This window comes from Somniosus microcephalus, chromosome 16 (assembly GCF_052327205.1).
Source record: "Somniosus microcephalus isolate GS21.2 chromosome 16, FLI_Smic_1.0, whole genome shotgun sequence".
Classification (NCBI taxonomy): Eukaryota; Metazoa; Chordata; class Chondrichthyes; order Squaliformes; family Somniosidae; genus Somniosus; species Somniosus microcephalus.
The window spans coordinates 41,373,368-41,387,193 of record NC_141002.1 but is presented as its reverse complement, the minus strand read 5'-3'; the positions used below and the strand labels follow the sequence as shown (position 1 = coordinate 41,387,193).

At 43.5% G+C, this 13,826-nt stretch overlaps 1 protein-coding gene across 1 annotated transcript; it reads right to left on the bottom strand.

The window, feature by feature from the left end:
- Positions 1 to 1,957: 1,957 nt before the first annotated feature.
- Positions 1,958 to 13,379, bottom strand: wnt7bb (wingless-type MMTV integration site family, member 7Bb). The gene is made up of 3 exons (XM_086009789.1): positions 13,346 to 13,379; positions 9,736 to 10,037; positions 1,958 to 3,264 (listed from the first exon to the last, which is right to left on the bottom strand). Exons 1-3 carry the CDS (start codon positions 13,377 to 13,379, stop codon positions 2,785 to 2,787), a joined length of 816 nt encoding a protein of 271 aa, XP_085865915.1. The 3' UTR covers positions 1,958 to 2,784.
- Positions 13,380 to 13,826: the final 447 nt, after the last annotated feature.

Here is a 13,826-nt window from a genome sequence, read left to right as displayed (position 1 = left end):
ACAGTGCCATAGTAATAAGCCTATGGTCTTAGTTGGGGTCTACTTGGCACTTAGTGCTTCCTTTATTTTTTTTGGTCAATTAGTTGGAAGGATTGAATTGTGAAAGCGATAGCTGTAGTGGCAGGACTCGGAATACCTACAGTGGTGAGATGGGTATGAATACAGCCTCGACTGGTGTCCTTAATGAGAAACTGTTGGTCATTTTTAGAAGACCAACAGTAGAGGCAGTCTTCCAGTCAGCTGACACAGGGCGACACTAACAACAATTGTGCTGCCATTCACAGTCAAGACTATACCGCACAACCAGGTGAAGGACCGTGTCAAAACAGGAAGGTACCAGAGACGGTAATGTAAAAGGAAGGAATGTTATTTTCAAAATCAAAGTTGGACAATGCTTGCGGTTGGTCATCGATGAAAGTGTTCCAGTGTAGAAACTGTATGCACCAAGAGAGGAGGAATTGTTGGCAGATATTCACTTGTAGACAGTTGTAGCAATCATGAGTCATCTCATTTCCATTTCTCAGGCACGCCGTTGTACATAGCAGGGCTCTCCAGAGTGGCATCGATGCTCTGGAGATGGTTTATCAGAGGGCACCAAGTTCAATTCTCAACCTTGCCTTGACATCCTAACTCAAGGGATTTCAAGGAGAATGCCAACAGTTTCTCAGCATGGCTTGCCAGCTGAGGTGTGCTGCTTTGAGTGCTCTATATCCCAGGATGGTCAAACTGACTGGGTCTATCCTACTGCCTGAGCAACACAAACCTTCCATCGGCCAACCCTGAAATGTCAGGTCTTTCCATCTTCCTGACTGAAGAAGAGGCAAAGCAGTAGAGGGGACCTAAAACGGGAACCATGGGAAGGGAGAAAAATCTATCAAAGTCAGATGTGTGTGTGTGTATATATATATATATATATATATCAGGAAACTCTCAATTTACCGGCACCTAAATAACCGGAAATCTCTGTTAACCGGCAAAATTCAGGAGTGGGTTCAGGTAAGTTTTACTTTATATTAGTGGCCGTTCCTGGATCTGTGGCCGTGTAACTGGGGTTCCTGCACCTGTTGCTATGCAACAGGGACGCTTGGATCTGTGGCTGGGGTTCCTGCACCTGTTGCCATGCAACAGGGACGCCTGGATCTGTGGCCGTGTACGGGGCTCTCGTACCTTTTACTATACCTCTCTGTAATCCGGACTTTTTGATAAACCGGCACCACGCCGGTCCCGTCAGTGCCGGATAAAAAAGAGTTTCCTGTATATATATAATATTTAAAAAAGATTTTTAGGACTTCAGAACTCAGGGTTAGTGGGACTGAATGGTCTGCTCCCATGATGGACCTCAATTGGTCAGTCACACAATGTGGCACATCTTGTACAGCGGGTAAAATGAGAAAGCACCCACTGAAACCCACAACGCATTGCATTCCACGTAATGCATGGGGCCGGGGAACAAAGCTACATATAGACCAACCAACAGGCAAATTGCATTGCAGTCATTTAGTGAAATATAATTCTTCTTATAGCAATAACCAACAAAGCACAGTTTCAGTCAAGATCACCTTTTCTAGGATGCCCCCATTCTGTAAAATGCAACATGACAAGAGACAACTGGAGAAGCAATACTAATCAAATTAAGTACCAATGTATTGTCCTGGGTAATAACATTTCCTTAACTATAAAAACATTTTTTTTAAATCAATAATTATGGTCAGCCATACCTGTAGCATATAATGTCCCTTTGTCCCAGCATTCAGGAACTTCCTTTCAAAATAAATTAATTTTTTTTAAGAGTATTTGAATCTACGAATAGCTTGATGTAAATTTTAAAATTAAACTCTTCATGAGTCCCTCTATATCATTCTAGACGCGCTTCCTGTTAAACTATCGGTGTATATGCAGATTAGTGTCAGAGAAATATTTGGGGAAATATCCAAATGAATGTGTTATAAGCCAGGAAAAAATCTAACAAGTTTACATTAAAAAAAGTTACAATATTACTACCCGTTAGTGCTTAGTTTTTTTTTCATTCTATAACATAAATAAAAAATTTTTTTTAGGTATCCAAACAGCTGCAGTGAGACTAGACAAGACACATATTTAGTCATTTTCAAACAAAACAGCAGATTGATCTGCATGTCCTCCTGCTTTACTCTGAATCTCAGCACATCATTTCTGGGATGATGCAGCTCAGTCATTTCCAGTCCTTAATCGCACTGAACAATGTTTTTGTTCCTTTGCCATGTGATGACTCTCCTAGTGCCCAGTTACTCATTCCGTGCTTCACGCACTTTTTTGTGTGTGTGTGAAAGTATTGTTTCCGTTTTCTGAAAGCACAAGATTGTGTCGTAGTTGAGCAGAATTTCTTGTGGAGAATATGAGATTGGGGAGAGATTGTAAAATGCACGGCAGTCTGGGAGCTGTAGCTTGTGCCATACAGATGTCAAGAACACTGCCCATAAGAATGGACTGCAGCTCCCAGAGTGCACTGCAATTGTTGCAGCCTTGCACTGGCACCAAGTATGTCAAATTGCATCTCACTCCTGTTTTATGATGATCATGAGGTGGAAACATCAGCCAATCAACCTGCAACATCCTTTCAAGCAAAGAGTGGATTTTGCTGAAGTAAAGCAGATGTGCAAAATGATGCTGAGTTGGTATTAAATTCCACTCTTTTTTTGTTGTTGTCTTCTTCTCGTTTCTTTCCTCTCCGTTTCTCTTTCATTGTGTCTCTTTTCCCCCTAGGATGAAGTGTCTTGTCTATTTTTTGGGTCAGGGTAACTTTCCTCACTTGCAGGTGAACACTTCAGTCCTTTCGCTGCATGTGTTGCACTTGACGAAGCAGCACCAGTGGAACTTACAGTTGCACTGCCACACTTTGGTATACTGGTGGGTATTGTAACCTCGGCCACAGCACATCAGGTCACAGCCATCTCCGTGATGAGAGGTACGGTTGCATAACCGTCCCTGTGTGCCCACACTCCCCGTTGAGCTGTCCTCCTCGCAGTAGTTTGGCGATCGCTCTATATAAACTAGATCTGTGTCCATGGGCTTTCGATAGGTCCGGGGCTTCTTGATTTTAAGAAAGGTGGGCTGTCGTAATCTGGTGGCCCTTACAGCTTCAACATGAACGGCCTCGCTGTACTTCTCTTTCAAGATGTACCCAATTTCTCGGAATTTAGGAAGAGTCGTCCAACACGTCTTGGTTGTACACGAACCAGAGACACCGTGACATTTGCATTCCAACTTCATTCTTTCTTCCAGAATCTATTGAAGTCAAAGAAAAACAAGTGTTAAGCGCGAATATTAAACCACTGACATTGCATCCTTTTTCAATGTATTAACTTCAGATTTGATTTATTTGAGATTTGCTCCGTTCATGTGAGAGGATATCCGGTTGCTGTGCAGCTAGTATTGGGGGCGGTATTCTTTGACACAGAGGCAACATTCGCTTGCTTGTAATGTTATAGAACTGTCAAATGTTTGTCAGTTGATGTACTTGAGTAGGTCTGCTCTGCCATTGTTTGTGTTGTTTTAACTGTTGCGTTGACTTTTGTACAATAAAAAAAAAAAATTGCCCTTTCATAAACTTTGTCTTTTTCAGCTAAGACAAGTCTGACTGGATTTGCAGGAAGAAGAGGAGCATAAGAATGAGGGTGCTAACTAATTAGGTCGGTGGATAGATAAAGTATTCCACTGTGGACTCTGCAGTAAGAGCTTGGTCTTCTGACTACGGGCCTACATCCAGAATGTTAACCTGTCTTTCTCCTTTCTGATGTTGACTGACCTGAATTTTCTGTTTTTATTTAAGATTTTGGTCTGCTTTAAATAGATGAGATTGCGTTGAATCTACTTATTAACTGGGACCGGTTCTTACCACAATGCCAGTGTAATACCACAAGTTTTCTCCTACTTGTTGATTCCTTCAGTTTCTCTATTCCTTTGTCACTTTACACAACCATTTCTGTGCTTTCCTTTTCCTTACCCTCCCCACCTCCTTATTGTACAGTTACTTGGTCCCTGAATTTCCCTTGCACACTTGTTTTCCTTTATTCTTTATGTTCATTATATTTTGGGTCGCTAACATCGCCTGGGCACTAAATTTAATTCAAGCGCTCCACTTCCTTCTTAGAGCGCTAACCCCGAATATCGGGACGTGTGTTCAGCAGCGCTACGCACTGGGCCACATAGCGCTGCCGCATGGAAAGGCTCTTCCCCTCATTAAAGGGGAGGGCCCAAGCCCACCACTCTCGGGGCCCTACCTGGACCATCGGGGAGCGGGGGGCCGCGTCAGCAGCCCAGCACACAAGAGGAGTGCCGGGCTGCCAGATCGCGGCACAGACCCCGTGTTCAAAGAGGCAACGGGCCGTGAGAAGTCGGATGATTTTTATTTCCCCGCCCGCCACCTCCCCATTACTTACCACCCTGCGAGCCTCCTGCCACTCTATTCCCGCCCCCTGAATCGGTCGCTGTCATCACCCGGTGCAGGGTCAGGGGGTGTGGGCCAATTTTGCAGGCGGGGCAAAAACAGGGCGCTGCACACGGTGATGACATCATCATCGCCTGCGCAGTGGAGCGGGGCGCTACCGGTTCCCGCCGCCACTAAATTCCCACTGAATTTAGCGGGAGTCGTTAGCGGCACCAAGCCCGGGCAAAATGTCGTTTGCGCCCTCTTAGCGCCCCCCATGGACGCTAACAAGAGGCGCAAATGCACCGAATTTCTAGCCCAATGATCCATAAAAAACTGGGGCTGAGATTCTGCCACTGGAATTAAAGAGGCCCATTTAACAGTCTATGCCGATCTTCCAGAATCTAAACCAAACGAGCTCCACAAACCATCTTGTGGTAAATTGTGTTAGCGCTGGGATTGCTCCTTTAAATCTCAGGTGTGTTGAGGTACATTACAACCAGTGAGAAAAAGCAGGTTCTTGCAAGGCTCTAGTGAATTCACAAACTTTTAGGCTACACTAAGGGACAGAAAGCTAATTAAAGCATGGCGCTGAGTCTTTTCATTGGACCAACCTCCTCTCTCACATCACAAACCTGTGTCTTTAACACAAGGTTCAGGGTGAGCTAGTTTTCCCATTTACTTCAGCTAACTAGCTGCCATTTGCTTTCCACCCCCTTCCCCTGTTGACAGTTAAGAAGTTTCAGTTGGTATTCAGAATGTTACTTTTTTTGTTTCTGCTTCTTTCTGTTGACAGTCAGGAATGTGGGATATGTCTTGAGGAATGTGAGGTTTTTTTTGCTCTGTTCTTTTATTGCTGTTTAAGAATCGGTTCTTCAACCCACTTGTCTCTTTGCCAGGAACTAATGACCCCTGGCTGGCCAATCAGTGGACTCCAAACAGTACATTACTAAGACCTAATACTGGTTAGAATATGCACATTTAAACAGGAAATAGTTTGGCATCTGAAACACTGGGATAATAAGTTGATTATAACACAAATTGGTTAGATAATAAGCAGGCTGCATTGTATCCCTTCTCTTTTTTTATATCTCTCTCGATTGTTTTACAACCCAAAAGCTGCCCATGGTACAGTACCATCCAAACTAAATAAAACCCACCCCAAATAAGTACAATAGTCAAGTACCCACTATAAAATTATACATGACCAGTCTGTAATGGGTGTGTAAAAATTGTATTTTTAGCTCTTTAAGTACTAGGTGGGAATGTTCATACTTCCATGCACTTAGCTGACGCAGCAAAGTTTAAACAAACATCTGTATTTCAGCAAATTGTAATTACAAAATTATGTCACAGATCATTTCTCTTGATATTGACATTCTGTAAGTTTGATTTAAAAAAAAATGAAAGGTTTGGTTCCATGCTTCTGCATCCATTGAAGGCAGGCCATAATTCACTTTGTACACGGCTCTTAATGCCACACTCACTGGCCAGCCAGCTGCAAGTTAGGTTAGCTGACGGATTGACTAGCCAAACCAAAAGTGTACAAGCCAAATTCCTGTAGAATCAACGGTACTAATCTCATCCCATGTTCCACTTCTGTAGCCAGTAGTGAGAAAACCCATAGCCACAGTGCAGGCTGCCAGCAACTAGCAGTAGTGCAGAGTTCTGTTGGAGTTCATGCATCTTTCTTCAGCAAGTATTTTCAGATGAGCACACCTTTCATTGACTTTCCACGCTAACATATATCTTCCGCTTTATACTGCTACTGCTAAGATTGCTAACTAATGCATCTTTTGTGTGTGTAAGATTTACTTTCGCCCTCTATCTTTCATATCCGGTGCCTCAGCAGTTTTTCCACCCTCAGATGTTATCCCTTGGGAAAGGACAGTGAGATTTACACTTCTCCACAGGCACCATTCATGTCACTCCGTAACAGCTCACAGGAGGCTTATATTATGGGGCCCCACACTCCCTCTAACCGTTCAGGGGTGGAGTGTTGCACAGACTTGAGGCAAGCTCTCGAGTTATGCTGATGAAAACTGCCAAAGCAAAATTGAAACCCGACTGTCAGCTTGGCTCAGTGGTAGCACTCTCACCTCTGCATCAGAAGGTTGTGGGCTCAAGCTCAATTCTCAACCTAAGGACATAATGTAGACAGACACTTCAGGTAGACCATAAAGGTCCCATGTTGCTATTAGAACAAGAGCAGGGAGTTCTCTCTGTGTCCTGATCAACATTCCAGCCTCAAGTAATATCATCCAAACTAAAACTAGATTAACTCACTGTGGAATTTTGTTGTGCACAAAATGGCTGTCATGTTCACCTATATAACAACAGTGACTGCACTTCAAAAGTAATTTACTGTGTATGAAGTGCTTTGGGATGTTTCTGAGGGAGAAGACAAGGTACTGTATAAACACAGGTTCTTTCTTTGAGATTCAAAAGCGAGCCCTTCAATCACTGAATAATTGGGTCCAAACCCCTATTACTGGAACTACCTGCTGAGCACACTCATCGACTAAAATACGTTAATGTTAAGCAGTGTGGCAGCACAGCAGTACCTTTATGATCCAGAGATCACAGGTTCTAATCCCAGGGCAACCCAACAATCAAATCTGTCTTAGTTGTGATGATATTCCGCTCTTGGTGCACTGTTTGATATAGTGCTACATGATAATGGGGCATCCCATAATGAGAGAGTGTGAAAGACTGAGCAAACTTGGCACGACAAATGGCCTTTTATGACTCCATGTTGCAGAAAAGTCCTCATTCTAGAAACTTAGCTCAGAATTAGGGATACTTGCTTAAATGTTGGTTGCAGCTGGCTTTTGAATGAAGGTTCTCTGAACTGATTGTCCAACACCTCGCCTACACTGGGGATCAAATCATAACCAACACCTTCCAAGTACCAGTATAGACTTATAAGTGCAGTGCTTCAACCTGACGCATAATGGTTTACCGATGTGATCAGACCAGGGGCTGAGAAGGGTGCCCTAAACAATATGGTGTGTGGTGCACATTTATGGTGCAGACTGAACACGCATGCACTATGCCATATGGGACCCGCAGTACCGTTTTTCACCCATAAACAAGTGCTGCGTAATTGAATTTCCAGGCTATTATGTTCTGGTAGTTTAGATTGAGGGACGAATATTGGCAAGGACACAGGAAGAACTCCTGCTCTTTTTAAAACTGTACCATGTGGTCTTTTACATTGAGCTGAGTAGGCAGTCCTTGGTTTAATATCTCATCTAGAAGAAGGCCCCTCCAACAATGTGGCATTCCCTCAGTACTGCGCTGAGGTGTCAGCCTGTATTATGTATCGATTCTAGAGTTGGGCTTCAATATGCACCTCTATCTCAGAATCAAAAGAGCAACCAAGCTGAGTAGTTTTAAATCGGTACGGTTGGCTGAAATTTGGGATAAAATTGTTCTGATTTTAGGGTAAATATTCAGAAGTAAGTTCACTGTTTAAGAGTTAGATTCATAGTGACAATTTAAGCAATCTCAATTTAATCCATGGTATCACAAATTTCCCAGAGAAATCAATAACTTCATCAAAAAACCAATAACCTCACCCATCCTTCCAGAGGTTGGCACCGCTGTTAATGAGCAAGTGGGCACCTTCTTCACAGTCAGAAGACCAGCACCCATTGTGTGCACAAACACACAAGCCCATTTTGCGTGACACTGATTTCATTTTCTCAGAATCTTGTTCTTGGAATGTTTCTAATTTTAAAGGGAATCAAACTAAGATTTCTTTAACTATGATAGGGTGCCAACTCAGCTGGTTACACTCTCACTGCTATGCAAGAGGGTTGTGTGTTCAAGCCCCACTCCAGCACTTAAAACACAGAATCTAGGCTGACAGTCCAGTCGAGATTTTGAGGGATTGCCGTATTGTTGGAGGTGCTGGTCTTCAGGTGAGATTTTAATCCAAGGTCCCATCTGCTTGTTTCAATGGTTGAGGCAGACATTAAAAATTCCCTGCCGCTCTTTGAAGTAGGACAGGGAGTTTCCCTGATGCCTTGGCTAATATTCGCCTTTCCACCAACACCAAAAAAGATAAACTGATCATTAATCTCAGTACTGTTTGTAGAGCTAAAATAGCAGCAATCTGTGCACTTTAATGTAGTTCATCATTGTGGTGATTATTCCTTGTTTAGTAAAAGTATTGTGATTGGTTGTTTGTTAACTGCCTTGGGATATATGTTGTAATCTCATTGGTAGTTGATGTCACATGATGTGTGGTGGCCACCTTAAATTCAGTTCTTTTCCAGCTTTGGTTGGGACTGGATGTGGAAAGATGTGCTGCAGATTTTAAAGTTAATAAAGCCTAGCTTGGAAGGCAAATCTATTCTTTATTTCAATCATACATGAAAGAAAGACTTGCATTTCTACAGTACCTTTCACAATCTCAGAACGTCCCAAAGCGCTTTACAGCCAATGAAGAACTTTTCAAGTGTTGTCACTGTTGCAATGTAGGAAACATGCGGTGCTTTGAGATATTTCTGGGAGATGTAATAAGGCACCATATAAATGCATCTTTATTTTCTTCTGGCTCTCTTCAAATATTGGGTTTGTAATCTGAGTAGGTGCTCCCTCCATGGTCTTTCTGTTCTATTTTCAGATTTATGCTCCTTTCTTGGCCAAGTGCTTTCTGCCGCTCGCCAGCTGAGTGTGGGTAGGTGACCTGCTCTCTTTAACCATCTGCTGAGAATTGTATGGAAGTGGAATGAGATAAGTTACCCTCTGATATACCTGCTTTCCTCGTGTTGAAGCGTCTGCTCTCGCCTTTGATTTCAGTTTAAATATTTTGCAGCAACTGTGGCGGGGGGGATTGAAATTTTTTTCTTGTTCATTTACATGTTGAAATATTTACTGCTTTTATTCAGATCCAACACAGATTAATTAACAGATCTCGCATCTCTCAAATACACACTGGAAGTACTAAGTGGAACTAGTGTCGGAATTCTTAGCCTCGCTCCTGTTGGTCATGAGTCTACAGCATACAATTGTCCTCAAAATTGCTGCAATTGAGACTAATGGTGGGCCACCCCGCTAAGAGTGGGATTAAAGATGGCAATGTGGGAATCCTGGTGGTATCGGACTTGACGTTGTCACAAAAGCTCGAGGGTCTGAGCTTTATTTAATCCATGCTTTACCTGAAAGTGCTTGAGATGGAAGTGGAGTACAAAGAAATAGAATTCCACCTTCCAGCATCTCACCGATGAGCACAAATACACACAAGAAATAAAAGTCTACATATTCATCGTACAGTTTGGAATTGAAGTCCTCCCTGTCTAATGTCCTAGATACACAGATACCTTTCTCCCAGCCTCGTTGTTATGCAGATTCATCAGCCTCCTGGCATTTTTTTTGATCTCCCTTGCATCTACGAATTTCCTGGAGAACTCGATTCCATATTTGATGTCTGCAGAGCAGCCTCCCCATTTCCAGCCCTCCTCCTGGTTGTAGTAGCCTTGTTTCTCCCGGTCACAGCCACAGTTGCTCAGGTTCCCTTGACTGCAGGCGGCAGTCACTGCATGAGCGACACCAGCCGCGGTGATGGCGTAAGTGAATGCTGCTTCTCGGCTACCTGCAAACACAGGATGACAACCATTAGGACCTCAGGCACGTGTGGGCTTTTTAGAAATCTATAAAATGATGTTTTGAAAAAAAACTTTTAAAGCATTAATGAAACAGTGCACGGCTGATGGTTCATTTAATCACAGAATATCAGACAATCAAACACACTGAATGACAATAGGGTAATCTCGCTCTGTTCTTGTGGAGACCTTCACTGAGGTTCTTGGAATGCCTGAAATGCACCATCTAAAATGAAAAGAAACTCTCCCATCCTTAGAAGCTAGACCAGGCTTTCATTCATCTATTTATTTATTTATTTAAACTAAACAGGCTGGCAGCAAGAGCAGTTGAGTCTGAGATGATTACATTTTTTAAATAGGGGCTGGATAAATAAATAAATAGTTGGGCAAAGGATAGGTGGTTCTAGGAATAGGTATAGACTCAGATGATCATTCCATGGGTATCATGGTTCCTGAGCTGTGGGCAGGGGTTATGGTGCCCAGAGGACAGCAGACCACTGATGATTGGAGTTGTAGAGCTGGATCAATATCCAAGAGGTCTTTTTGTAATTATCTTTTGAGGCTCAGGGAATTTTTATGCAGAATTTCTCCTTTGGAGAATAAATGTTTGGGACAGAATCTACAATAGGATGCATTGTACCTGGTGTATGGGACCACAGAGGAGTGAGCTTGATGGTGGAATGGTTTTATTCTCTTTCCAAGCCAAAGAAGGAGATATTGGGATGGGTGAGCAAAAGCTTGGTCTAGGAAGTGGGTTTTAAGGGGGTGGGGGGAGGTTGGTGAAGAGATGGGAGAGGTTTTGGGAGGGAACTTCAGAGCATGGGGTTCAACATAGAAGCATTTGGAAGGAGTATTTAAAAACTAGTAACATTCAAAACAAGTGTGTTTACAGGGCTGCAACATTGCTGACAAAAACCCTGCAATAATTCTGAAACCTCAGTCACGTTTAAGCATCCTCCACTTTCCTAGTTGGTGGTACAGCATTAAATTAATGGGAGTCAGTTTCTCACAGGATTGCTACTGGAACATCATGGAAAATGCAATGGTTTCATAATCTCTCAATCAATTGAAATGTTGCAAAGTGCTATCACAGTGCACATGGCTTCAAAGAAAACCTCGATTGAACACAACAATACAGTGACACAGCTCTGCCAATAAGACACTGAAGTTAGTTTGGACCGCAGTAAACTTAATTTTGTCTGGACACTATGGTCATCGCTGGCAGTAAATCTCATGCCCCTATATTATTGACAGAAAAGCCTATATTGAGAAAAGCCCATTCAGCCCATCAAGACAAGTCGCTACATATGACGGTGACGTCACGATCTCCGGGTGAAGGAATTCGGGGCACAACGCCATACCGCCGCCGCAAACCTCCCGCCTAATTTAGCGGGAGGCGATATTCTCGCCACGCCCAGGCGGTAAGTGGTTAGCACCCTGTTATTGCCCCCCAGAGGCACTAACGGGAGGCGCTAACCAGCCGAATTTCTAGCCCAGAGTTTCCATCAAGGAAACTACAACATGAAAGACATCCCAGGGTATAAATCACAGCCCTGGTTGCTCTGCTTTATCTTTGCTAAATGATCCTCAAACAGGAATTCACATCATCCGTGTACAACACTGTTTCTTGACGGTCTAGGAAGAGGCAAACCTGACTATTTCATCCAGAAGTCTTGTGTCTGATCAGATTCTAAAGGAGAACTTTCTAAAGGAGAGTTTTTCGCGGGAAGGGCTTAGCGGTAACTTATGCACCCCAGCCTGTGATTTACTGTCCATTAACTTTAATGCCAGGACAAGAAAGGTCCTGTTAAAAGCGATATAAACTCCTCGTGAACTGCTTCTGTTTTTATTTTTGAAAGGTATTGTACAGCTTCAGTATTTTCCAGTGACTTACTGCTCCTATTTATTATCCAACCTATAAATAAATGAGACATGGGTGGTTTTAGTTGATGTGCATTGGTCTGGTGATGTATTATTTTTTCCCTTTTGAGAGGGAGAGGGAATTGTGGCTAGCATCCTACATATTCTCCAGTGCTCGATATACCAGTCATGACTGACTGTCAAAAACAGGCGCACTAACCCTTGCACAACAATACAAGAGCACAGGCTCCAGTTTATAGGAAACTTGATGGCCCTGAAGATCCACAGGCTGAATCCTGCTGGTATCGCGCCTGCTGATTGGAGTACGTGGGGTGAGCAGGGGCCACTTAATTTGAGCACTGCAGGTACATCTCTGGTGCCCACCTGTCCTATAGGTCTGGAAAATGCCCATGCCTGCCAACCATCAGGGGTGGCCATTCCCAGTATTCCCTCCCCATGAGACCCCAGCCTTATTCTTTCAGCCCCAGAAAAATAATATGGCCTTTCTCTGGGGATCCAGGCCACACCCACGCCTGCACCCCATGCTGGCACAACCCACTGTCACCCATTTGGAGGCAAGTACGACTCATCTCACTCAGCGTCCTGCTCTTCAATAAGAAGCCTGGTCCCGACTGAGAAGTGGGAATTCGCAGTGTAGGGAGTCTCCGCCCCTGGCACCATCTCCGGAACCACTGGCCTTGTAATGGGCATGCAGAGGTTCTGTCCCCTTATAAGATCAAGCAGAAAATCCCGGAAGCAGCGAGGACCTGCCATTTCCCAGTTATAGAGAGACTCGTGCAGAGCCCCTAAGGAATGGAACCTGCCTTTTAGCCATCGATAGAACAAATGTCTTAGAAATAAATCTTCTCCCCCACCCCCCACTCCTGTAACAATGTCTTCTTCTTAGGCAGTCCCTCGGAACCGAGGATGACTTGCTTCCACATTAAAATGAGTCCTCAGGTGACTGATGGAGTCCAATGCGGGACCTACAGCCTCTGTCCATGAGGGTCCTGACGTTCCAGGTCCCGAACTTCATGTTAAAGGGTGGAAGATGCCTGTGCGTGAATTCTTTTAACGTGGGGTGGCCGTTGCACACCAGCTACCACACGGGCTTGACAGAGCAAGGTCTTAGTCCAATGGCAAGGGGATCCAAGACAATTGGAGACCAGGCTGTGCTACATCGGCCTAGCACACACACGCACACACAAACATACTCCTAACAATGTACAGCCCAGGCTGTCCTCATGCTCCTCCCAGCAACATGTTAAATTGTAATCTCCAAAGAGTTCCTTTCCTGTGGCTTTGGTCTAGGAACACTGTGTAGTATGAAGGGGAAAAAATCAAACACTGGCAGATAAAATAGAAAAATAAGACCTTTTTCTACATGTTTATGTAGTAGTGATCATAGACTTTGCTGCAGAGAAAACAAAACCCGGTTTGCTACAGATGATCTTGGCTGCATTCTCACCATGGGACAGCAATTCAAAGAAATCTCCTAGCATGTCTGCAGTTACAGAAGGTCTGTATAAAAGGAGAGTTCTCACAAGCCAGACAATCACCAGCTATAGTGTTTCCTACCCTGCTGACTTCAAGACTTCATTGTGAGAATACTAATTATATTCAAAAGCTGGGGAGCTGTGTCATGTCCACCAAGAGCAGTTCAAAAAATCATTATTCTAAAAGGGAAATTTGCCATAGGCACCTTTCTTTAAAAAAATCTATAGGTAAAGTTAGCAACAAAGAACAAAAATGCTGGAAACACTCAGCAGGTCTGTGAAAAGAACAACCCAGGACGTTTCTGGTATTGATCCTTCCTTGGAAAGAAAGACTTGCATTTATATAGCGCCTTTCGCGGTTGTTCCAAAGTGCTTTACAGCCAATGAAGTACTTTTTTTTTTTGAAGTGTAGTCACTGTTGTAATGTAGGAAATCTATTTTCTCCACCAATTC